This window comes from Lissotriton helveticus, chromosome 9, assembly GCF_964261635.1.
Source record: "Lissotriton helveticus chromosome 9, aLisHel1.1, whole genome shotgun sequence".
Lineage (NCBI taxonomy): Eukaryota > Metazoa > Chordata > Amphibia > Caudata > Salamandridae > Lissotriton > Lissotriton helveticus.
This window is the reverse complement of record NC_136070.1, coordinates 1016355345-1016382885: the sequence shown is the minus strand read 5'-3', so window position 1 is coordinate 1016382885 and position 27541 is coordinate 1016355345. Positions and strand designations below refer to the sequence as shown.

Below are 27541 nucleotides of genomic sequence, written 5' to 3'. Positions count from 1 at the left end.
TTTGGTATTCACAGAAGGCACTTAATCTTTTCGGTATTCACAGAAGTTAGGAGTCCTAACTTTAGGACTTCTAAATGCCTTCTGTGAATACCGAAAGTCTTAAAATTAGGATTTTTCTCAATTTAGTAGTAGTAAAGTTAGGACTCCTAACTTTAGGACTTCTAAATGCCTTCTGTGAATACCGAAAGTCTTAAAATCAGGATTTTTCTCAATTTAGTAGTAGTAAAGTTAGGACTCCTAACTTTAAGACTCCTTAATGCCTTCTGTGAATACCGAAAGTCTTAAAATTAGGATTTTTCTCAACTTTACTACTACTAAACTGAGAAAAATCCTAATTTTAAGACTTTCGGTATTCACAGAAGGCATTTAGGAGTCCTAAAGTTAGGAGTCCTAACTTTACTACTACTAAACTGAGAAAAAATCCTAACTTTAAGACTTTCGGTATTCACAAAAGGCATTTAGGAGTCCTAAAGTTAGGACTCCTAACTTCTGTGAACACCAAAATGAGTAAGTGTCTTCTGTGAATTCCAAAATGAGTAAGTGCCTTCTGTGAATACATAAATGGTAGTAAGTTTAGGATTTTGTCTTAATTTAGTTCTGTGAATCGGGCCCCTAGAGTCCCACCAGACAGAGGGATTCCCAAAGATATCCTCCCCCTTCTTGTCAATGTTTAAACAGAGAAAGTTGGCATTAATCCAGCTGCCACATTGCTGAGACCAACCTTAAAAATGTATTTTCAGTTGCCGGACTCATCCAGTCTAATAATAATTTGAGTGTTGTCCGCGTAAGTATAGAAATTAAGCCCAAAGGAGGCGATCAGATCTGCTACTGGAGCGAGATAAAGATTACAAAGTGTGGGACTCAGGGTCAAACCCAGATGGTTTCCATCTCTAACCGCTCAAGAGATCCACATCTGGCTATTTATATCATAATCTGACAAGACTATCTCTCTTCTGGATGTTTTCTCTCTGCTGACCTCTATTTGCTATTTGACAGCTTGCCATCAAGGACACCCTTGCACATACTTGAACCAGATCAGTATCCACTGTTTGGCAGACCTCCTGTTCTAAATGTATCAAAAATGTGCAAAGCGAAGATCAGAAAGAGAATGAGCTTTGAGATGGCTCCCTTCACCCATGGCTTTCATGCGTTTTCCGTGGTTTTTCATTGCATGGATGGTTGCCCATCAAGGCCCTGACATTTTGTGAATGCTTGCCCCCTTCACCAATTTGCTTTCATATATTTTCTATGGTTTTCTTTTTTTCAGAAATTACCCTTTATTGTTAGATTAATTAATATAATTATAATATGCAAAAATCTAGAAACCAATTAGCCATATCATAACAAAACAAACTTAAAATGGTAGAAAAGTGTTATTGCAAAGGGGGGAGATGATAAGAAGCTATTTACATTTGTAAACACACAGTTTGTTGAAATGAAATGATAATTACAAACATTGAGCAGCAATTTTAAAAGGTTCATTGTCGAAGAGGACCGTTTGACTGAGGGCTGAGGATCACATAACTGGGGGCTGCTGCTTGATTTATGTCCAATGGCAGTTGTGTGTCTTTTGCCTTTATCCAAACCCTCTCTACTCCTTGAAGGTACTTTACAGTTCGGGAGCTAGTTCTCTGATTTCTAGAGTTAAGGCTAACCAGAATGGCTTGCCTGCAGAGCACTCCCTAGCTGGTTCCAAAGTGGGTGCAGCCATTGTCGGCGTATGTCTAGAGTTGAATTACAGAGGAAGATGGTGTGGACCAGATTTTTGGTTGCAAGGTCACATAGTCGGCAGGTCATGTCCACCGTCCTGTCCTCGGCAGAAGCGGTCGCTCCCACCACCTCCTCCCGACCTGGCATCTTACCATAGCACCTCAATTTAGCTAAGTACTCCTTTCTTCCGACAACCTCTGCTAAATTTACCGCACTGCTGGGCATTTGTAGCGCTTGCACTGCTGGGCTTTTGTAGCGCTTGGTGATATCGCACTGCTGGGCTTTTGTAGCGCTTGCACTGCTGGGCTTTTGTAGCGCTTGGTGATACCGCACTGCTGGCCATTTGTAGCGCTTGGTGATATCGCACTGCTGGGCATTTGTAGCGCTTTGTGTTTTACTGATCACCGAGTACACCTGACAGCTCTGAAATATTCTGCGCTCTGCTCACTGCTGGGCTTTGTCATTGCTGAGTAAATCTTGCCTCGAATTACTGGCTGCACAATTCGATAGCTTATTGCACATTACCTATAGTACTGCCAAATCTCGTATCACTTTACCCTCCCCCATAAGCGCCCCACTATTATCACTGCCTGTGCCTATTCTTGTCCTGCCTTGCAGCATTTGTTTACTGTTGCTGCCATTTTGTTTGTAGTGCCGTCCTCCCACACCGTCACTCCACCGCGACCCCACCTCCCAGCGGCCCCTCCCACGCTCCGCCCCCTCCACTACCCATTTATGTCGAATGCCTCAACGCGCAGCGTCCACGCGCTGCGACCTCGCCGAAGGTGCGCCAAAGGTAAGCCCGTCTACGCCCGTCCGCGCCTGGACCGCGCCCAGCGCCCGTCCCCCTGCTCTATGCCGCTCCCAACCCCCCAGAGTAACTTATGATGCCGCTACACTCCTCGCCCTCAACGCCGGACGCACTCCACTTTGCTGTGAAGCCACCCCAGGACGTACCCACGGCCCATTCTCCTGCCTCTCCTGTAAGTTCAACTGCGTCAGGACCCTCACCAAACACACTTCCTCCACACACAGCTCCGAACCCAACGACTTGAAATGCATCCTACTGAACACCCACTCGGTCCACAGACATGCAACCGAAATCTGGGACCTAATCGACACTGCGTCACCTGACATCGCCTTCCTTACTGAAACATGGATGAATGCATCTTCTGCCCCCGACATCGCCATAGCCATACCGGACAATTACAAGATCATTCGAAAAGACCGCACCAATAAAAAAACTGGAGGAGGCATCGCCATCGTCCATAGAAACACCATCAAAATTACAACCAGCTCTGACGTCAATCTTGCCACCGCCGAACACCTCCACTTTCAGATCCACACCGACCCCAGGACCACACTTAGAGGAACTCTCATTTACAGGCCCCCAGGCACCCGATCTCAATTCAGCGACGACATCACTGACTTCGTCAGCTCGCACGCCCTCGCCTCCGAGAACTACATCCTTCTAGGAGACCTCAACTTCCACCTTGACAACATTGTCGACAACAACACCACCACCCTTCTGGACAACCTGTCCAATCTAGGACTCAAACAACTTGTTGACACCCCCACTCACATAGCCGGACACACGCTCGACCCTATCTTCACCTCCAGCAAGCACATCTCCTTCGATCATACTACAGCCCTCCACTGGACGGATCATAGCTGTGTTCACTTCAGCTACAGAACAACCCTGACCCACAACCGTCTACAACCCATTCCCCGAAGAAAATGGAACAAAATCACCACTGAACAACTCCTCACATCACTCAGCCAAAACACTCCCACCCTGGCAACGGACCCAGACCTAGCGGCCACCAACCTCAGGCAATGGATTACCCACAGTGCGGACGAACTAGCACCCCTGAAAAAACACCAGTCGAAACCATCCAGCAAAAAAGCTCCCTGGTTCAATGATGACCTTAAAAAATCCAAGAAGACATGCCGCACCCTGGAGAAGAATTGGAGAAAAGAACCAACTTCAGACAACATGGCCTCCCTCAAGACAGCCACCCGCAAACACCACCAACTGATCCGATCCGCCAAGAAATCAGCACTTAAGGACCGTCTCGACAACAATTCTCATAACAGCAAGGAACTCTTCAATATCGTCAAAGAATTCACCAACCCTCCCGCAGCATCCAACGACATCACTAACTCCCAAGACCTCTGCGATGCGCTATCCTCCTTCTTCTACAACAAAATTGCCGACATCCACAACAGCTTCAAGAATACTCCCAATGACCAACTCACCCCACCCACTTCAGATCCCACCCCTCCAACTAACCACCTCAACTCCTGGAACCCAATCACCATTGAAGACACCATTCGCCTCATGAACTCAATCCACTCTGGCTCACCTTCTGACCCCTGCCCCCACTTCATCTTCAACAAAGCTGACTCCATCATCGCTCCCCAACTCCGCGATGTCATCAACTGCTCCTTCGACTCCGCCACCTTTCCAGAAATATGGAAACACGCCGAACTTAGCGCCCTTCTGAAAAAACAAACAGCAGACCCCTCAGATCTGAAAAACTACCGACCCATTTCCCTCCTCCCTTTCCCGGCCAAAGTCATCGAGAAAGCCGTCAATAGCCAACTAGCAGCCTTCCTTGAATCCAACAACTCCCTGGATCCCTCACAGAATGGCTTTCGAGCCAAACACAGCACCGAAACCGCCCTCATTGCGGCGACCGACGACATCCGAGCACTCCTGGACAACGGTGAAACAGTGGCCCTCATTCTACTCGACCTCTCCGCCGCCTTCGACACTGTCTGTCACAACACCCTCATACAACGCCTCAACTACACCGGCATACAAGGAAAAGCCTTGGACTGGATCATCTCATTCCTAGCCGGGAGAACACAGAGAGTCCGACTCCCCCCATTCTACTCAGAGCCCACCGAAGTCATCTGCGGCGTACCTCAAGGTTCCTCACTCAGTCCCACCCTCTTCAACGTCTACATGAGTCCCCTCGCCTCCATCGCACGTCAACACAACCTCAACATCATCTCCTACGCCGACGACACCCAGCTAGTCCTTTCCCTCACCAAAGACCCCAACACCGCCAAAAACAACCTTCACGAAGGTATGAAAGAAGTAGCCGAATGGATGAAACAGAGCCGCTTAAAACTCAACTCAGACAAGACGGAGGTGCTCATCCTAGGATCCTCCCCCTCAGCTTGGGACGACTCCTGGTGGCCTTCCGCTTTGGGATCTGCGCCCACACCCACAGACCATGCACGTAACCTTGGCATCATTCTAGACTCCTCCCTCTCAATGTCCAAACAAGTCAACGCCGCATCGTCCTCCTGCTTCAACGTCCTTCGCATTCTCAAAAAGATCTTCCGCTGGATCCCCCTCGAAACAAGAAAGACTGTCACCCATGCACTGGTCACAAGTCGACTGGACTATGGCAACACACTCTACGCCGGAATTACAACTAAATTGCAGAAAAAACTCCAGCGCATCCAAAACGCATCAGCAAGACTCATATTAGACATCCCGCGCCAAGAGCACATCACCGGTCACTTAAAAAACCTCCACTGGCTTCCCGTCAACAAAAGAATCACTTTCCGCCTTCTTACCCACGCACACAAGGCCCTTTATAATCTAGGACCCGAATGCCTCAACACCCGACTGTCCTTCTACTATCCCACCCGCCAACTAAGATCATCCAATCAAGCCCTCGCCGCAGTCCCGCGCATCCGAAAAACCACCATGGGTGGCAGATCCTTCTCCTTCCTGGCTGCCAAGACCTGGAACTCACTCCCCACCCACCTCCGCCTTACTCAGAATCACATCTCCTTCAGAAAAGAACTGAAAACATGGCTATTCGATAAAAAGTAAACCCCTCCCTCCAGCGCCTTGAGACCCTCTGGGTGAGTAGTGCGCTTTATAAATACATGAACTTGAACTTGAACATGTCCCTTCAGCTCTCAGCCAGGGACTATTGTGCACTTGAGATTGTAAAATCCCGAGGCAATAGTTCAGATATTTGTTTTTTATCCTGCAATTTAAAACTTCTCCCAGGTACTTGCTGTGGTCTCAGGGTCTTGTAACTGTTTAACATGAACCTGGCATGAGAGCGTTTTTCTAGGGTTTCCCTGTCTTCTAGTGATGAATTTATTTTGGTGGTTTTTGTAACTGTTCTTTTGAAAAGGTAGTGGTTCACTGCTGCAGGGCATAATTCCTACAAAACTAGCAGGTCGATCATTTCATCGAGATAATCTCAGGCTGGTGAGCATGATATTTTAGTGATATCCTCGCATTTATGGTGGTTGATTGAATTTTCCTCAGTGATTTTGAGTTTATGGCAGAAGATGGCAAATGCTGCGCATCTGGCATGGGACTGCTTTGTTCGCCCATTTTTTATGTGAGCTTCAATTTTTACCAAGGTTTTTGCATATTGTAACAATTTTAATTATTTTACCAATAATGCATACCGCATTGAAATAGTTAAACAAAAGATGTGTGTAATGATAGTTATTGGATTAGCTGATGACTGTTTTTATTGATTATAGTGACCCCTGAAGAAGTGCTTTTATGCACGAAATGCATTGGGTTTTAATGAATAAACACTGCCCTGAGTGAAATATGCTTTGGTCGTGTTCTCCAAAAGAGGTCCGGATGGACACAGTTGGAACATTAGAAACTTGGGAAATTGCATTATCACTCCACCTGTGGAATTTAAGCATTTTGAAAATAAGAATAAAGAGGAAAACAAATAAGTATAAAGTTGGAATATAAAGGAATACATTTATAAATAAGTCGCTGAAGCAGGCACAACTAAGCTGTGCGATTGGTTGGGGTGAGATGTCACCCCTTTGTAATGGTGTAATTACAATAATGATGCCATTAAAATACCGCCATCCAGCATGAAACCAATGTATTTTATGACTTTGATGTCTGATGATTGAATAGGTAATTTCATCAGCCTGGACTCCATCAAGCTTAATCAAGTATATGCTAATCCAGTGCCCACAGGCTGTGTGCATTCCCAAAGTTGGGTGAAGAAAAGGTAGAACATCTAGTCCTGACCACGGAGAAGCTGGCTATCATCAGTTTTTGAATAGATAAGAAAGCAGAGGGACTGGTGGAGAGTTGTTCATGGTCTGAACCTAAAGGCTTAATAGAATTGGTAACAAAAGGGAATCTGGGTAGACCATGAATAAAGGAATGGGGTTAAAGTAGTGAAACAAAAGTGGAGAAATCTAGAAGGTCCTCCCAGTAAGGAACACATTTGTTCAAATGAATACCTTCCTTAACTGGGCAACTATCTCAAGGTCACTTATATCCCAAATATTTAGAGTGATAACACAAGAAGTGTCACACATTGATATCTGCACACGACTTGGTACATCTTGTTGTCTGCAAATAGGGGCATTCGGCAGATATATATGTATTTAGTTTACATATGTTTTGATAGTGTAGCTGCTACTAGGAGTTGGAAATTTGGTTTGACTTTCGAGTGCTCATGAAGGACCAGGGAGAAAGGTTCGGTGTCATTGATATTTTTCTGGGCAGAGAAGAAACACCAATTTTCAAGGAAGCACTGATACTTGACGTCATAACATGTACAATATTAAAGTCAGAACATGTACAATATTGAAGTCAGAACATGCACAGTATTGTAGTCTGGATTCTTTAGCAGGACACAAGACAAGAGTCTAGACTCAACCTGATTAAATGCCTGAAATGCAATCACAGAATTGTGAAATCAGTAGTTTGGAACTCATGTAACAATGCAGATGGGGTTTAGCACCTGAAGTTTCACTCTAAATGGGGTAATGTAAGACAGAAAAATACCGAGCCCAGGTATTACCCCAAATGTCCTGAGTTTTGTCAAAAAAGAAACTGGAAAGGTGTTTACTAAGACCCTCATTACCAGTGGCCCGCTGTTTGGTCCAATATTAATAGCACATCTCTTGAACTTTTCAAGCAGCTTGAACTGTGGACCCTGACTTTCGAGCTAACAATCCCTAGTCCAACCAAGCTAGCACCAACCAAGGTATGTGAGCTCGGCAACCTGATGATTTTATCTTAGGAGCAGTAGTACAGACTTGAGTTTCGCAGTTCAGCCTAAATCTAAGTGAATTCATTATTTTGCATCTGCATCTCATTTTTTGCATATTCTATGCCCTCTTCCACTCATTGACCTACTACTGTCTGTTTTTCCTACTTTTTGTGACAAGATGCCTCAAACAGCGGGATGTTGGATGCCATGTAAAACAGATCACAGCTCTGATTGCCACTATTAGACTACTTTTGCAAAGACAAAACATCATGAATGCCAGGTTAACGGCTAGCCAAACCAGACACAGAAAGGAGAGAATTCATACTGTACTGATTTGTTGCGATCAGAGGTGAGATGCAGAGGTAGACCAGTCTAAATAAAATTGTGGTCAGGACCACTGGAATTATATGGCCATGAAGGATAAAATTATGAGGCAGGGTTTACTAAATTATGTGGCAAGAAAAGGCACATTTTGCAAACTACTGTGGTGCATTCTGTGACAGTATCATTTAACTATCTTGACAGTCTGACAATCATTAGTGCTGTGTAGGCATAGGTTTTACCTCATTGATATCAGTTTAACACAAAAATACAGCAAACAGCTACTGTAAGGTAACCAGTTAACAATTGCAAAGGTTCTGCAACTGCACCGAGCCACGTCTGTGCCTTTTTCAGTAACATTTGATCCAGTTAAGCTTGGAGCACAATATTTTTCAATCTGCAAACAATGCTGAAGATGGTGGATTATGGGAAACTGCTTTAAATCAATAATTATGTAGAAAACGATGGGCCTCAGAATCACAGAATTCCATGTTGTGGCTTCATTAACACATTCTAACTGACACAGGAATTTCAGAAGCCCCCTCAAGAGAGACGGCAGGCCCCATAGCCTACAGAGGGATAGTTAGGTAAACCCTGGAGATCTCTTTCTTTAAGTGGAGGCATTTGATGGCCTTGGGGGGCACATGGTCTACAAGGGTGGTTCCTCGTCGAGATCCCGATTTGAAATATTCCAGAACTTGGGAGTGGAGGCTACAATAGTTAGTCCAGGTGCTGATGCATGCATAACTGTGGAAAGCACACGCAGTGAATAACTGAGGTTAGTGACAGCACGCCACATGCTACTTGAGTGTACACATGAGAAAGGGAGTAGATGAAGGAGAGGTGTATATATGGAGTGTGATGAAGGAGATTAAATGAGTGATTTAATGGGTCTTTTCCAAGCAGAAGATATTCTAGATCAGGCAGGTCGAGGCTCAAAGGTTGCAATGGCAATCCTAAAGCTGTGTATTTGCACAGTGGTGATCCCTGGAGATGGGAATGTGGATTAGAGGTTGAAATGGCCAATCATGGGATTGTTTTCCAAATAGTGGAGATGTAAGAAAGCATTTATGAAAGTCAGTATACAGTTACACTGCAGTAGAGTACAGCACAGAGGAATATGTAACAGGGAGGAAACCATGTGTATAAATGGTGCACAAAATCATAGATTTTTTTTTTCATGTGAGGCATAGTAGAAAAGTGAACCTATGGGTGCAGTGGATCTCTTCAGTAGGTGTCTGACAACCAGAAAGGTAATACCAGTAAGTATTCTTGTGGGTGGAGAGGGATGCCCACAGGTTGTACAATTGAATCCCATAACTGTATATTTCCTAGCCCTGTTTAATTACTGGTCCTCTTGATAACCAAGTGTTTTTGAGGAGAATCCCTCACCTACAGTTACATTTGGAGATACCATCTGAGACAGTTCAGCTGTTTCTGGTGTTGAGAGAATATTTAGGTTAGTTTCATTGCCTAAAATGTCCATTCCCACCTAAACATACCTGTAAACCAGTGAATCATCCAAGGAACTGTTGTATTGTATCTGGTACATTCGGATCCCAGGGATATGCCTTTCAGATGGCCAATGAATGACCACAGATGTTGTGGTCAGGTCTGCTGCCACAATTTTCTTGTCTAAATGGTTTTTGGTGTCATTTGCTCCTGATTTGGTGGAAGTTGTGATATCCGAGGAACCAGGGTCTGGCCCTCTAATGTTGCCTGTGTTATTGACTAATAGCGGTAAGGGGACGATAGTGACTGCCACAGCTGCAGTTGTCTCACCAGCTGCATTTGAGGCGATACATGTGAAAATACCATTATCTTTTAGGGTGGTAATCAAAATATCCAGTGTGCCATTGTTAAATATCACAGCCCTGGTTGTGTTGTGAATCAGTTTCCCATCTGGGCCTATCCAGTGAATTGATGGGTCGGGGTCACCCACAGCCTTGCACTTCAGGCTTACTGCTTGGCCTTCCATAATAAATGGCTTGCTGGAAAAATTTCGTGTGATCAGAGGACGTTCACAGATGAACTCTTCCTCTTGGATGGACCAAAAGTACTTGTCCATCAGCTGATCTGGTGATGCACAGGTTTCCAAGTCATCCTCTCTGGTCATACGCCGAAGCCATAGCAGTTCACAGTTACAGTGCAGAGGATTTCCCCCAAAGCTGATCGCCAGAGAAGATGAGGGGGAGTTCCTGGCACTAGCCAATACTTTGGCCCTCAGGAATAGATTGTCTGGAGGAAGTTTGTGCAGCCTGTTGGAGGTCATATCCAGACGGACCAGTTTATGAAGCATTGAAAAAGTCCCTTCCGCAATGTGGTCAATCAAGTTGTGATCCAAAGTGAGAGTATTTAAATTGACCATCTGGCCAATGGCCTCCCAGGGGAGAGTCTCCAGGTTATTGTACGACAAGTCCAAGTCTTCAATAGTGGCCATAAATTCATTGAAAGACCCAGGCTCAATGGTATTGATTTGGTTGTTGCCTAGGATAAGATGGCGTAGGTTCCCAAGCCCTTTGAAGTGCTCATTACGGAGTGCGGCAAGTCGATTGTTGTTCATTTGAAGGGCACGCAGGGCACGTAGGTCGGAAAAAGCAAGGGGCATAATTTGGCTGATTGTGTTCCTTGAAAGGGTGAGGTGGACTAGATTGGTCATGTTGACAAAGTCTTTCCTTCTGATAATTGTGATAAAGTTGTCAGTCAGCCGGAGCTCAACTGTCCGCCTGTCAATGGCCGGTGGCACAAAGAGAAGCCCGGTTTTGGCACAAAGCATAGTGAGTGTGGGAGATATGTTCTGACAGATGCAGCGGCCAGGGCAATGTTGAGCCTTCACCATAGTGCTGAGCATCACCAGGTAGACAACCAGCTTTTCCATGATACTGTCACTTCCTGGTCCTGAAAGAAGAATAACACACTGTTTTAGTTATTGAGCACCACAGATCACATCAGATTACATCAATTGAAAAGCACAGCTGGCAATCAGTTTCAAAACTAGGATGCTAGTTTGATATCTCAAGCATACAATCCTAGATAATGTTTGTAACTTTGTTGTTGGACCCAGCCCGCTTGTGCAGAAGCTCTAAATTAAGAAGGCAAAGTGTCAGGTGTTCTGTGATTTCTGAAGATAAACATATATTAGGCTACTGTTTAGTATATGTATACCGTTCCACTTAAGTTTTAGGAATGTTCTTTAACCCAAACGTTTCTTGTTGGAAGGATTGTTCAGTGGTGGGTATCTCAAGGTCCTAGCATGTTCTTTAATTCAGGTCTATTTGAAAGCATCTATAGACAATCTTTTTTTGCGATGCACTCGATAGAAGCAAAATAAGTAAATGAATACATTTGCTATTGGGAATTTCCCTTGGAAGCTAGTCTAAGTCGCAGTCTATAATGTGATTATAAGGTTATTCGCAGAAAACTATGTATGGGTTCCATCTGTGCTTCCTCTCCATTTTAGAACAACACTGACTCTCATCTTCATGGAGGTGCTGTACTTGCTAGAACTATGGCATGAGCCAGATTGCTGTAAGTAAGTGGCATATGCTGTAAAATCAAGTACTGTTAAGAGAAAGGAGGGGTGGGAGTAAAACGAGAACAACATTTCTTTCAACCTATTCGAAAAGAGGTTTTGTATTTTGAATGAAGATTTTTACAATTAAGGATAGTGAAAATTCTGCAGTGCATGGCATTATTCCCTTGATATTTCCTTGAGGACCACTCTACATCTGCTTGAGGCTCCCTCTATGTGTTAACAATGATCTTTCATGCCTATTGAGGCTCCTTCGATATATCGTTGATATTCTATCATAAATCCTTGAGCTTTGTTTCCCCTGTCCTCATTGGTGCATCATATCTCATAAGTCCCCCCCATATGTTCTCAATGGTCTACCTATATCTCACAAAGCTGTTTCCATACATCCTCAAGAATCTATTATATCTCCTTGAGATTCCCGCCACCTGCCGTCAGAAGATTTTAAATATGCTGAGGCTCCCTCTAGAAGCATTGAAAGGCCCACTACATTTCTGCAAGGGCTCCCACGGCATTTTCCAGACAATCCCTCAAAATCTTCAGATCCTTCCAACACATCATTCACTGCCAATGCTCCCTCTATATCTTGTAATGGAACCATATACCTACACATCATCTGATGCTCCCTCCACACCTTGTAAAGGATCTTTCTTCATCTTCCTCAGAATCCCTCCGTATTTTCCTTTTTTCCTCAAGGGTTGTACATATCTCTTTCAGCCCCCAAATATCTTTCCCACTAGATCTCTCTGATGCTGCCTCCTTTTCTTGCTGATGTGCCATTAAGTCTCACTGAGAGTTCATCAGATTTTCCCAGAGGCTTCCTAGATATTTTGGAAGGTTCCCCGCATTTCCCCCTGGAGTTTACTTCACCATGAAGCAGTCACCAAACATAGTCCAAGCGTCCACCTGATTTTTTCTGATGCTTCCTCCATTTCCTTCTGAGTAAGATCATGCAGCCATTAGAACTCCACCTCATGCCCCAAACTCTCTGTATACCTACCCAAGCCTTTCTGCCTATTTACACTAGCCTCTCTCCATTCCATCTCACCCTGATAGAGTGTTCATAAAGAGCTCTGTAACGCTCTCGCCACATCTCTCCATTAACCTCTCCTCATGTATGTCCCTTTGAGGTGCCCACATTCACATACTAGATTCCTTCCTATCTCTGTCATGAACTGCGATTCACCAAGATGCCACGAAATGCGGAAGTGACATCACACGCTCTTTGACCTTAATGATATCACAGGTAGCATCATATTACCTTTGACTTACATTTTCTCCAGAGGTCATTTCATATGACCTTAACAGTGATGATATATCAATAAGTGACATTGTTGAAGTTCTATAACATTTGCATGATCAATGTAACTACACAACACAGATACATTTAGATACTACCTATATGAGGGTGCTAACACGGTCTTTGAAAGTTCTGGTGCATAATAATGGCCCTGAAATGTAGAGAGTGAGTGAAGTAAGTGTGTCAGACCTCTTCTAAGAGAGGTTGATTAGTCCTACTCCTAAGAAAATGTTTAAAACACAGGGATCTAATCGTGCCACTTTAAGCACAACTTTCACTTTCATTTGTTGAAAAGCCATAGGCTTTGAAGGGATATTCCTTAAATATTCAAATACTCAAGTACTTTCATGGTGTACCAAGCCAATGAAATCTGGCACTCACTAAGAGTTGACATCATTTTTACAAAATGTGCTATGGGTGTTCCCTATGTCAAGAAGTGCCTCCATTGTGCCAGGACCAGTAGTTTGTCAAGGGGATCTTATTTGGTCAAATATTGCATTGAATATACCAGAGCCAAAATTGTACAATTAAAGCTAGCCATTTACTATGGGTGACTCTTACTTTAAAAATTACCTTTATCACAGAATGTCAGGACCACCATTTTGTCATTTTTGCCGTCCTCATATGCTACACTTGTCCTCCATCATGACAATAAGAACTGCAAATGTGCCTCATGACAAGAATTTCCTGAACAATGCCAGGCCCAGCGTTTGCTACAGGTGCCCTATATGGCAAGAATTCCCTCTAGTATACCAGTGCCAAACGTCTACCTTTATGCCAAAATGTACCTCCAGTCTGCCAGTATTTTCTCACTAGTGCCTGTCATGCTAATGATTGCCTCCAGTATTCAAGGTCCAGTAATTTGCCATGGATCCCTCCATAAGACAAACATGACCTTCACTATATTGGGGAAAATGGTGATTCACATGCGTAATACCACATTTTCACTCATGCTCACTTACATTCACTCACTTACTCAAATTCGTACTCACTCAAACTCATTTATTATCATTAATTTGCACTCATCTATTTATTGTCCCTTATGTACTTACACTCATTATCACTCACCATTTCTCACTCACTCTCACTTATCACTACTCACTGTCATACATTCGTCCTCATTGAAGCTCACTCTCACTCAAATTCACTGTTACTATGGCTCAAACACTTTCTCACGCACACTTACTTCCACTCACTCTTACCCTACTGTTTTTTTCATACTCACTGTCTCTCTCTCTCTCTCTCTTTCATTCGTTATCACTCTTATTGATTCTCACACTCCCTAACACTCCCTCACACTAATTTATTCTCTCTCATTCACTAGCAGTCTCTTACTGTCACTCAGTCTGAATTACTCTGACTCACTCATACTTATTTACTGACACTCAACCTCATACATTATCACTCACTGTCACTGACTCTTACTCATGTTCACTCACACACATTTACAGAAACACACATATCCACACATACACATGCTCTCTCTCTCACTTAAAACACTCTCACCAGCAAGCACGAACACAGCACACATTTAAATGCATTTTACTTACCTCAACTGAAAGCAAAGGTGCCATTCCAGCTAATTGTACTCCATTTTGTATTACATTATTAGTGCATCATATAATCGTATTCACTATTAGTGTCATAAAAAATAGCCAAACAACACGGAGAGTGGAGCCCCAACCGAAGCTCATGAGGGCGAGCTACCCCAATGTTCCTGATACTGCTTGTGCCACCTTTGAGGTCATGGATGCCAAAAGCAGTGCCAGGGGTCTCATGGGGTAAACAAGGGGTCACACCTGTGACCACTGGTGACCATAACATAATGTTCATGGTCTCTAGGAGACTTTAACCACATGACCTGATGCTCACTTCAATCAACACTTCCTCCACTGCCTAAGAGTCTCCATATATCCTTCAGGATCACTAAATCTCACCAAAGCGGGGCCCACATCTCCCTTAGGATCCTTCCAGGTCAGCCTCCAGTGCCCACATCCAAATTTTTGGGAGCTATTGTCCAGGAGACTTACTTAATATCTCTTCAGCTGGACTGATCAAAAACTGCTGTCAGAAGTTTCACTTACATTTGGCACTTATATCACCATTAAGACTTTAGAAAACTGGGCTTTGCAGTAAACATACTGTTGTAAAATCTCTAGACTGAAAAGGTTGGGTCAATAATGATGTCTACTGAAACAAGCAGTTGCAATGCAATAGGTCTCGCATTTACTTGTATTCTTGAATTATGCAGAATGATGAATACATGAGGGAGAGTGTTGGTATGTGGCATGGAGTAGATTTGTGTGGAGTGTAATTATGTGGTATCGAGTGGTGTATAAATAAGTTTTGTGGTATGTAATTGTGTGACATTGAATTGTGTGGTGTGACATAATGTGGAATTATGTTGAGTGTAAATATGGGGCACGTTGTTGAGTTCAATTTTGATGTGTAATTATGTGTTTTTGAGCTGAGTGGATATATGTGGAGTCTAAATATGTGGAGTGAAGTGTAATTATGTAGGCTGGAGTGTAGTGGAAATATTTGGAGTTGAATTGTGTTGCGTGTAATGGAATTATGTGGCATGGAGAGGTGTGGGAAGTGGAATTATGTGGCATGGAGCGAAGTGGAAATATGAGTAGTTGAATTTGATGGATTGGCATTATGTGGTATGTTATGGAGTGGATTTGTGTGGTGTGGAATTAGTAGATGGTGAAATGTGTTGTGTAGTTGAATTATGCAGTGTGCATTTGTGTGGACAGGTTTTCACTTATGTTTAGTAGGTCAAAAGAGCCTGCAAGTTGTGTGCCAGGGTTGTATACAATGTGATAGAGACCTACTTCATAAAAGCAGCCTTTTTCAAATGGCACGATATGTCATACTTGGTTTGCACACAACGTTTTGTGGCTCCTGTATTTTCAAAAGCTAGGTAGGAGTGAGAAGGGAGTTCCACAACAGCAAATAACCCTATATGTACAAACACAATCAGGGTGCTACAGGGCACACACAGAAGCTACTATATTAGGTGATGGGGTTGGTAAGCTTTATTGCTTCTACTGAAGACCATGCAACCAATTTCACAATACAAAATGATAAGAACCCCTCGCCAAAGTTTGGAAGGGAAATTTGTAGCAACACTTGTTATATTTCTCGAGTTGCGATTTAAATTGCATAAAAAAGCTTTAAAAAAATAAACCTAGCATTTTAACACAAGTTCACTCCGGTCTGTTATCGGCTCAACCCGACTGCCCAGGATTGGAGGAAGCCCACTGTAAAGAAACACGGAGATAAGTATGAATTAAGCATATTATAGCCTTTATAGTCATTAAGGTGGGGGAGGGGCTCGCAGGGAGTTCTTGGCAAATGGAAATGAAAGAGGCCAACAGAAAGGAAAGGCAGACAACTAAATTGAGGGAGAGGAACGGTACACAGGTATGGAACGGATGCAGAAAACAAAGAGACGCAGCAACCGTGCACGAAAAGAAAGACCACAGGGGCGGAAGAGAGGGGGGTGGGCAAGCAGAAGTGCAGCCAGTGTGTGACGAGGCAAGAAAGCAAACAGACAGAACAGTGGAAGACAACAGGGACGGGGCGCATACAACAAACATAAGTGCATATTGCGACACATGGGGACACATATCAAGTGCAAAACAAAAAATATACTGCCCTGGCCCCTGCCGACTCCCTACGAATCAAAACATTGCAAATTAAAAAATGCAAAACTACTTCAGACACAAGAAGAGGCACCCACTGCTGAAGATGGAGCTGAGATGTCAGAGAGAAGCCCACCCAGAGCTCGTTCCCGCACCATCTCGCAACGTGAAATCTATTTAAATGGATTCACACCCTGTGGAAACGCCAAGCGCCAGCCTCCGCCTCCAGAGTTCACAGAACGGAGCCCCCACCACGGTGCCACAGCTGGCAAGTTCCAAGCCCCATCACGTGCAACATCTCCATGCCCTCAGTGTGCACGTGTGAAAGTTCCCGAGAGACACCCCAATGCGAGCAAACCAAACCACCCATGTCCATGCAATGAGGCAAACACAAGCCCCCTTTGTGAACCGTAGTGGACACCCAACCAAGGAGCCCGCCACCACGGTGCCACCGCTGCCAAGTTCCGAGCTCCACCACATGCAACATCTCCATGCCCTCGGTGTGCACATGTGAAACTTCCTGAGAGACACACCAATGCGAGCAGACGAAAGCAGCCATGTCCATGCAACGAGGCAAACACAAACCCCCATTGTGACCCGTAGTGGACACCCAACCCTGCCCTCCCCATTCAAGATGTGGGCTTCCTAGCTCCAACACACAAGTGACTATCACACAAAATGCACTGCCAGTCTTGAGTCACACACACATACTCCGAAGCAACACAATTCTCTTCTTGCTCGGTCAGCACAAAAAAAAAATATTCGTCCTGCATAACCAACCTCACCCACAGCTCTCTCGCCAGGCAAACCAAACTCAACTGTCCTGGTCGCAGACACATCCAAGCAACAACAAGCACAAAGGGAATGGAAATATGCAGTTGCACAACTGCCCGCTTGCTGAAGGCTGCCTCAGGAGCGGGCTCCTGCGGGTTGCTTCAAAGTGAAATGGATCCAAAGCGAAACAGAAGCTCACGAGTGGTGCGCGTGTGCGCCACTGCAAGCCATGGCCTTTTGGTGTCTATTTCACGCACCAAGTGCGTAATAGACACCAATAGGCCATGGGCGGAGCGACGCGCCCGCCTTTGGCCAATTGAGTGCAGTCTTTTATAAAAAGACGCACGCAAAGGCCAATAGCTGCCCAAAAGAGGAAAAGCACTCGCACGAGCGGGTGTGATTCCTAGGGCAGCTTGAAAACCCTGTTTTTCACCTACTAAAGGGCTCGCACTGCGAGCATTGCTGCGCAGTGCAATGCAGGGCACAAGCCCTAAAAATAGAAGAAATAAATGTTGTGGCTACAAAAAATGTATAGGTGTTCTGTATTTTAGGGCAAAGGTAAGTGTATCCGGGAGCAGGGTCAAGGGGGCATCCTCCTGATAAAATAGATAAGATCATTTACATTGAGGTGGCGAAGGCAGCAGAGGACTAGTAAGGAGGTTTTAGGATTCAAGGAATGGTAGTATTAAGCGGTAGTAAGGTGTTAGTAGTGTACAAGGCTTGGCCACTTTAAGAGGTAGATAGGGGGTTTTAGGCTTCAAATAAGAGTAGTGTTAATGGTTAATAAGGGTTTTCTAGGGTTCAGAGAAGGGTATCATCAAGAAGTGGTTCAGGTTTTTTTGAGTCCTTAGAAAGGTAGAATTGAGGGTTGGTAAGAGTTTATGAATGGTGAGTCTTAAGGGATAGTAAGGGTTTTTTAGATTCAAGCACGGGTAGCATTAAGGGGTAGTAACAGGCTTTTAGGGTTCTGGAATGGATGTGTAATGAATTTGTAATGGTTTTTAGGGTTCAGAAAGGGTCACATCAAAGGGAAGTAAAGGGTTGGTAGCGTTAAGGGGTAGCAAGGGGTTGGCGACTTCAGGTGAGGGTGTGTAAGGGGATAGTAAGAGAGTTTTAGGGACCAGGGGATATTAGCATTAAGGGGTAATAAGGGTTGGTGGAACTCAGGGACTGGTAGCATTACGGGGTAGTTACAGGCTTTTATGGTCAGGGAAGGAAAGTGTAAAGGATTTTCAGGGCTTAGGGAAATGTAGTATTATGGGGGAGATCTCTTTTTAATGGGTTCAGAAATGGGAAGCATTAACAGTACTAAGGAGTTATTAGGTGTTGCAAAGTGGAATATTATGTGGTATGGCTGGGACCTTACCATGCAATATACTCACACTACACAGCACAGAGATGATCTTTGGAATCAACAACAATATTCCTTAGCTCAGTCTGGGTAGTGTGGCAAAGAGCAGTAAGGCATTATTCGAGGAACATGTGTTAAGCAGTTTACACTATCATTATGGTGCATAAGTGATTGAGACTATTCGAAAGAAATCCAATGCCAATTTATAAAAAATAGAGTGTATTTTCATATAAATATAGACACCAAAATTTACTTTGTATCATACAAACAACCGGAGTTGTGGATTTTAAAAGTGTTCAAAAATAAATGCAGTAACTCTGTCACATTTGTCCCATTGAAATGAATGGGGGAAGCACAGGTGAAACTCGGCCACTTGCAGGGTGAGTTCAAATGAACCCTCTTGTGGTTAAGGTAATGCAGGTTCTAGATCAAGTTCCAAAGGTTGTTAATTCGTATTCCAGGTATAGAGGTGACTTGGAATTTATTTTAGCAAAATGCATTTGTGTACTTTTATGGTCTTGGAGCTGAATAAAGATTTTTGATGATGATGATGATGATGATGACTTTTCTGCCCTTGGTACTGAACGGGTTCAGCAGGAGCTGTCCAACTTGCAGCACTTGACAAAATGACACAGACACTTGGGGATGGAGTTCCACCCTACCCATGGAAAGTAGAGGCCTTTGGGGTCCTAGCACCCAGGTGGAACAGTTTGATTTCATCTACCTTGCTTGGTGGTTCCGGGTGCAGAGGTTGCTGGCAGCATTCAATTACCAGGGCAAGTTGCAGCAAAGATGCTTTACCACACATTCAACAATTCCACCTTCAGGATGCAGGGACACAGCAGCGGGGTTGTTGCCGATGTCGGCCGCTGCCGCTGTAAGGTGCTCTCATGCTGGAGATGTTGTTCAAGGAGTCTATCACCTACTGGCGATCACCAAGCCTTGGCTGCAGCAAATGTAGTCCACTGTTATTTCGGCGGCTGGAGATCGACAGGAGTGGAGTAGTGGGTTAAAGCTAGGTGAAATCTTAGCTACCACCCTGGTCTTGCAGGTCTCACTTCTCTTCATGCTCACTCTCAACAGGCCCAGTAGGTCGCAATTCTTGCCGCTCAGCACATCGATTTTCCAGCAGCTTACAGGGGACTGGTCCATCAATCCAAGAGAGTCTGCTTCGGTTTCTGGTATCTACTGTAATCCATCTTGATGGGAGCATCAAGCTTTTGCCATGGACACACATCAAACCCTCTGTACCAGTATATGGTCTCTTCGGGAAACTTAAGTGTCCTATCTTTGCACTGCGGCAGAATCCAGAGGCTTGTTGTTGGTGAAGGCATCTTCTTTGTGCCTCTTTTTGGATACAAAGTCATAACTGAGGTTCTGATGCCAGGGGAGCCCCTTAAATCCCAGTTTAAGGGGTGTTAAGGGCATGAGGTAAAATGGACAATGGGCTGCTCATCCCTGTTGCTAACCCGTCCCAGAGATGTCAAGATCCTATGGGTGTACACCATCTTTATACCCACAGTCTTCAAATGTAGGGTCTTTTAACATGGCAGAACCCTTCCTTGGTTATACGAACTTCCTAGCCCACCCTAAAGAGGTCTCTAGTCTTTTCGAGGTGTACTCCTCTTGAATAACTCAATTCCTCACCTGCCAGGCTGGACTGGATGTGAAGGCCTTTGTCTTTAAGTGGGAGACAAGTAATTAGATATCGAGGGCAGTGAAAGCCTTTGAGGATCACCGCTTTGGTGTCTGTACACACTAGCCATCATGAAAGGGAGGAGGTGTGACCATCTTCCTGACGGACCTTTGTCTCCATCCTGGGGAAGTGCTAGCACATCCCACCAGGAGGTCAGACTCTTCTCTTGGTGGCAAATGGCTCAGGGAAGCCCACCAAGGCACCAGAGCACTAAACCATAGGTGGGCACCCACTCAGGGTGGCACATATGTGCATGCTAGCTCACCCTCAACACAAGAATCATGTTGGGGGTGAAAAAGAACTATGTTTGACACCAAACACAACACAATTCAGTCGCTCCATAATAGAACTGGCGATCTCGGGTTTTCTCGTTAGCCAGCCCATGTTACTCTATGGACCAGCCCATGTTACTCTATGGTCACAGTAAAACCTTGCTTTACAGGGTTACTGTAGGAATACATATGTATAAACATGTATATCCACACCTTTAATATAATGCACTCTACCTCCTGGGCTTAGGAGGACAACCTTAAGAGTGACTTACTTACATTAAGGCAGTGGTGTGGTTCTGTAGCACTTGCTGTGTGCAGAGTCACTCTTGAGCAGACAGGCTACTCGTGCAAGGCTGCAATGACAAACCTGCAGGCATACTTTTACTTGGGTCACTCAGTTTGGCACAAACAGTGCTGCAGCCCTGGTGACCCCTTTCCACACTTGCCCTTGGTACCACTGGTACCATATACTAGGGACTTACAAGGGGGCAAAGTACCTTGCCAATTGGGTGCAACAATTCACATCACTTTTAGGGGAAAGAGCACGGGCACTGGGGCCTGGTTAGCAGGTCCCAGCACACTATCAGAGTCAAAAACCAGCATCTAACAGTCCACAATGGGGGCAAAAGGTGTGGTGTGGCATCTGCAAAGAAGCCCAGTTTGCTACATTAGGGCACATCTAGATAAATTAAAAAATGAATTTGATAGAAACGACTAAAAATTCTACGTTTTTGGAATTGTTGTAGTAAAAATTAAGCACACAGTAATATTACAGTGACAATTGTAAACCTTCTTTAATAAAATGGACATTTTAGGAGTTGTGTTTATTACTTACAACTAACTACCTTTAAAACAAAGACAGATTCCATGCATTTTATCCGTCTGAACAACAACCAAGACACCAGTTCAGCTACTCTGTGTACTTGTTATGCATGGTTTATGTGTTCTCTTAGCCTTTAGTTTGTGTGCTTTAAAAAATCCTAATCAAATCAAACAGAATGGACTTAGATGCAGTACCCACACGGTCTTTTAGGATTATACCACATATCTTCGGATTTTTAAAATGTTCCACTGTTTATAAACAATGTGTACTGGAGTATTAGAACAGTTATAACCCCATTTCCTTATTTGTTTTAGAATTGAGTTCTAAACATTGTCGAAAAAACCTTTATGCATGGTATTGGTTAGTTGTCTATGCATGTTTACCATTTTTTTCATTGGCGATTGGGAATAACTTTCAGAAACGGGCTTTGAAAATATACTTATACACTATGCTTCTGAAAGCACTTTTTTACCCGATTGTACATGAAAGAAATTTTATGTGCAAAAATCCTGCGATAATTTGCGTGAAATCTGTTGCATACAGGGCTTAGAGAGTTAACGATTTACATTCAATGTAAGTATACAAGATGAATAGAGAGCATATTGCACAGATAGTATTTGCAAAAATAAAAGTGAGGGTGGCCATTTGAAGGTGGCCATTCACAGTGGCATAACGAAAGTTGAAGGTGCCCCCCTGCAAGGTACACAGAGGGGCCCCAGCTCTGGATTTAATCCGGAGCCATCAAACCTCAGATCTGTGCTGAGCAGTGTTGCCAGATTTTGAGAACCGTCCTAAGCCCAAAGCTGTCCAAGTACAAGCCCAAATTCGGCCCAACGCATAGCAGCATCAGCCCAAACACCAGCCCAAAGATCAAACTCTCAAATTATTCAGAAACAGCCTTCAGAAAACGTTTTAAAGTTAATTCTATAGTCTATTTGATATACATATGGTATGAGGAGGAATACTGGTGACAATGGGCTTCTGAAATCATGCCTAAATTCTATTAAAAACACTTATTTTGATAACCAGTCCCCACTGCAATCTTTTAATCAGCACTTCTGTCACCACGAATACAAACTCGAGCCCGATACTCCCGAATTAACTCTACATGAGCAGATTATAATCAGCCTTAATGAAATCTAAAAACTGGAATGTCAAAGTTATTTCCACAGAATGGCTCCATAAAAGAACATTGAATGGATCTTGCAGAGGTAGCACCACACAATGATACATGTATTAAGAAACAACGCTTGTGATAAAGTACATCCAGTATGAATTGGCTTGCAAGGTTTGCATTCTATGGATTTGCCTGCAGAAACTTGAACAAAAAAGCTTTTTTTACATGACATTCATGACAGTTTGGGACAACAATAAAAATAAACATTGTGGCAGACAATTAACAGGAGTGCTTAAATATGAAGTGACAGTGGGAAAACTTAAAAGATTAGTAGAAGAGTCCTGTTTAACAGCTGCCAGTGTCACCTCAGTAAGATGAGAGGCCAGAAATGAGACAGTCCCTTACTCTGATCAATTCCCTTACCCGCCTTTCACTCTAAAGAACTTCACCATAACCACATAATCTGGCACTAAAAGTAATACAGTACCTGTGCTATTGCCTACGTGTTGTAGCACAAACTAGACAAAAGCTCCTGGTCTTGGCATGAAGCAGATGTGTTTGTTTGGGATCCAAAAGACCCCTTTTTCCCCAGAACCTTCGGCCACACCCTTCCCTCGACATCTGAACACTGATGCTCTCTGAGCTCTGCTGATACTGTAAATATTCCTCTTGTCCCATCCCAATCCATTCCCCTTCATCATTCGGGCTGTCCCACTATAATTACACTGCTGCCCAGGCAATCTCATGAGCCTGTGCAGCTGTTTTATGCCGATCACCCCCAATGAACTTTACTTGGGGTGGGTCCTCAAACGGACTTTGAAATGGCTACCTATATTCATAGAGTTAACTTTAAGGGCAAAAGCACTTATCGAAGTGCTTGAAATGGAAAAATAGAAGTGCAGGTACCCTGTAGCAGAGTACCTGTTCGTTTCAGAGAAGTGGCAGTACTCTCCAATTAAAGGTATTACCTTTCTCTTGAAGGGTAAAGGTACACTCCCTCTCAAAATAAAAAAGTGCTGGTACTCCGTACTGGCCTATTTAAAGCACTGATTGTACCCCAAGCAGTCACTACCTTACTGAGAGTGTGTACTGATGAGAGTTCTGGCCTCTGCTCCATGATATTGTATTGTAATTGCATTTATATAGCGCTTACTACACCTGACGAGGCATCAAAGCGATTTTTCGGTGAGTAGCACGCTATTTTGGAACCCATAATTAGTTAGTGGTGAATTAGTATAGTGAAATATGTGAGTAATTTGAGTGGTGAATATGTTAGTCAATTATTTGGATAGAGAAGATAGTGAAGGTTAGAAGAGGGAAAAGATTTACATTTATATAGTGTTTGATATTCTCATGAGGTGTTGAAGTGCTTTCCGGTGAGTAGCACGCTACCATGAAACCGAACTGATTTTCTCTGAATGCTACTGAAGCAGAAGCAATTTTAGGAAAGAGACAGGTGAAATAAAGCCTTTTTGGCTTTAAAATCTAGAATCTCCCGCCTGAATCGGGTCTATTCTGAAGCATTCGTTTAGCAGTTAATTCCATAACTATCTGTTCAGTCCATCGTAACTACCTCTATCGCCCTCCGGCCATGTTCGCGCTAGACAAACCACATAAGTAAATCATAGAATTAACCTGTATAGTATCTTAAATTTGCGTAATCTCGAGAGTGTTTTGCTAGTTGCGATTTCCTTTAGAACTTGATGATAAAACGTTTTCGTAAGGTTGAAAGGCTGGCTGGCTCCTGAGGATGCCGTTCAGAAAGTGCTAATGCAGCCTCATACAAACAGGAGGTGGCACTCCTCGTTATGTAACACAACACATTAAGGAGGGTCAAAGGGACAATTTAAAGGGTAAACAACCTTTACAACGCAACTTTTACCACGCAGTGCCTTTACAATGCAACTTTTACAACGCAAACCATTACAACACATTGCGCTGGGGGGCGCTCTAGGATAGGGAATAGGTTTAATGTACTATCCAACACCTTCCCTACTATCCACGGGGACTGGAGTTGGAATAGTAAATTAAACAATTCACTAACCAGCGCCTAAAAGCACTATGCGTTGTAATGGTATGCGTTGTAAAAACCGCGTTGTAAAAGCATGCGATGTAAAAGCATGCGTTGTAATGTCATACATCCATTTAAAGACCTGCAAGGTGTGTTTCCCCTAATCAACAATCATATACCACACAACACCTTGGGTCTAGAAACAAAGGTGAAAAATGAGCGTGAAAGAGACCAGCTAGGATGAAAATATGTCAACAGAATAGGATAACAGCCACCTCATCGGGAGAGGAGAGAACTTCGTTGCCACAACCCATCATTCACAAGTTGTGAGTTATCATGATAACTCACAACTTGTGGTATATACTCCTCGTTATGTGCCCTACCAAACGCAAAACAAATATCACCTTGGATGCCCAAATGGCAAGGGCAGCACGGAAAAGAAAAGTAAAGGGTGCCCATTTAGAATATACGCTGCATTCCCAGCTTAAGCATGGGGGTCTGCAGTGAACGCTGTGCAAGGAGAGAAAAAGCGCATCGGACTACAGGGGTGGGGAGGCTGTCTGTGAAGAATGAGCAGATAGCACAGGGGCGGCAAAGGGAGTGTGTGTGTGAAGTGTTTGCTACTGTAGGTGTGCCGAAGACAGACAGCTGAGACAAAACTAACAAAGGTACATTCAGAACCCACGTAAGAGCCCTTTACGTGGGATGGGTCCCTGCGGGTCTCTGGTCTGGCAGCAATGAAAAAGTGGCGTTAAAAACTGGTCCTTTTATATATTGATGTCGTTTAAAGGAAAAACACAGATACTTTCCTCAACAACGGTATCTCAAAAATGACTGTTGAACCATTAAGAAAATCCATGTCAGTGAGGCAGTAGCTCCGATTTACATTTCACATGGTTTACTTCATTTACTTCCCTCAGACTGGTTACTTTTTACAGTAAGCTGCTTTCCTGTAATTTTTTTGCAGCTTATTAATTAATTATGCTGACTGTGAACTGCATCTTCTGTGGGTGTCTGTTTGAGCTTAGATTGTGGGTGGATGTTTATAACAGCCCAAGATTAGGTGCTCTGGAGTTCACAAAATGCCTGTCATTTGGTCATAAATGTGATCTGAATACATGCTCATGCAATTCTTGGCCCCTCTGCTGAGCGTACAGAGCAATGGTGGCACGCGCCACTTATAAGCGAAGATATGTGTTAAAGTGTGGAAAGGAGATACAAACCAGTTGAATTACAATAAGGGCAAAAGATTTTAAGAAAATGAAGTGCTTACAGGTGAATACGTGTGGGTGTGGTGAAGGAGGTGCAATGAAAGTATATGCAGGGGGACAGAGAGAATAGAGGGTGATCAAGACGAAATGAGGTGTGCAATATGCAGATGGAGGATTTCTGAAAGATGTGGGGAGAAAATGGGTGAAAGTGTCTAACAGAGAGTCTGCAGAGTAAAGTGATGTGCAGGGAAAAACATGGTTGACTGGGACACTCTGTAGACCACTACTCTCCCAAAGACATCAGTAATGTTTCATTTGCAAGCTCATATTATCGGAGTTGATACTGAAACATTTTCGCGTCTAATTTTCCACAACTATATCATTGATACTCATTTATATGATACTTCAAACAGGCAATTTAGAAAGCCAATAGGTCAGGCTTTTTAACCACATGTTTGTAATAGCGTGACGTGTCTGGGAGGGAGCATATACCAGAAAACTCTAGAGAAACACTCAAATGCTCGTCAGGCGGAATGCTGTATGATACGTGTTTTAAGCTACGCCCTTCACCACATAAGTCACGCCTCTTGTTAAGTATTAAATAAGGCTTAGTTAACCACGTCCACTAGGGTGACCAACTGTCATGGGTGCAAATTCAGGACAGTGAGTGTAAAAATTCAGGACAAAGGGTCAAAATTCAGGAGAAAAATTCAGGACAGGAGGTCAAAATTCAGGACAAATCTTTGGGAAAAAAGGTAGGTTTTACAGACACATCAAAGCAGGTCGCGCAATAGTATATAAGTAATCCCATTTATATCCAAACATATTCATCCATTTGCAAACCTATCCATTGTGTATCCTTTCAGCCATCATTTCACTCATCCATCCCTCCACCTTTTCACCCTATCCATCCGTACACTAATCCATTCACTCTTCCATCCAGCCATTTACCCTTTCACCCATCCAGTTATCCTTTCACTAACTCATCCATCCAGTCACTCATCCTTTCACCCATTGACCTTTTCAGTCATCAATCCATCCTCCCTTTCTCTCTCCTTCGACCCTTTCACTTAGCCATCCTTCCTTCCATCCATCCACCCACTTATCCATCTACTTGTGAATCCATCCATTGACCCTATCACTCATCCATCGTTTCACTCATCCATCCACCCATTCACTCACCTATCATCCACCCTTTCACTCATCCATCCATCCTTTGGCCCATTATCCATCTATTCACCTTTTCAATCATCCATTCACCAATCCATCCATCCATCCCTTCACTTACTCACTCGCCAACCTTTTCATATTAATTATGAGCTGAGCCTTCATCTGCAGAGTTCCAGACAGAAGAGGCCCATCAAAAATGTCACCCTTGCTGTAGTTCCTAAAGCAAGGGGTGGGGTGGCGGAGGGTTCACTATGCCCCTGCACGTAGGCAATCTGAAAAAGTGGAAGACATGAGTCATGCATGATGCAGTGCTAGGACTTGAGGCGACTGTGATATGGTGTTGTTTCCAGGGCTTTAAGCGGGATGAAAAAAGGGGGGGGGGCGTCTTTCAAAAGGGGGTGTTTGATGTAATTAAGGGCGGGTGGCTTAAAACAACTAAGCTAAAAATCTGTGTTTAGCATAGTGTGCCACCGGACTGGTATTTTGCCTCTTCTGTCATTGTATCCAGATATATAACACAAGTAACGTTACACCTACAACAAGCCAGAAGTTTTGGCTTTGTCAGTGGTTGTTAGATGCA

At 43.8% G+C, this 27541-nt stretch overlaps 1 protein-coding gene across 1 annotated transcript in view; it reads right to left on the bottom strand.

Moving 5' to 3' along the window:
* LRFN1 (leucine rich repeat and fibronectin type III domain containing 1) overlaps window positions 1-27541 on the bottom strand; it is an 805820-nt gene that overhangs the window by 23621 nt on the left and 754658 nt on the right. Inside the window, exon 6 of the mRNA XM_078661333.1 lies at window positions 9557-10952. Within this exon, the coding sequence (XP_078517459.1) occupies window positions 9557-10932 (1376 nt within the window). The 5' untranslated portion in view covers window positions 10933-10952. The remainder of the gene's footprint in view (window positions 1-9556; window positions 10953-27541) is intronic.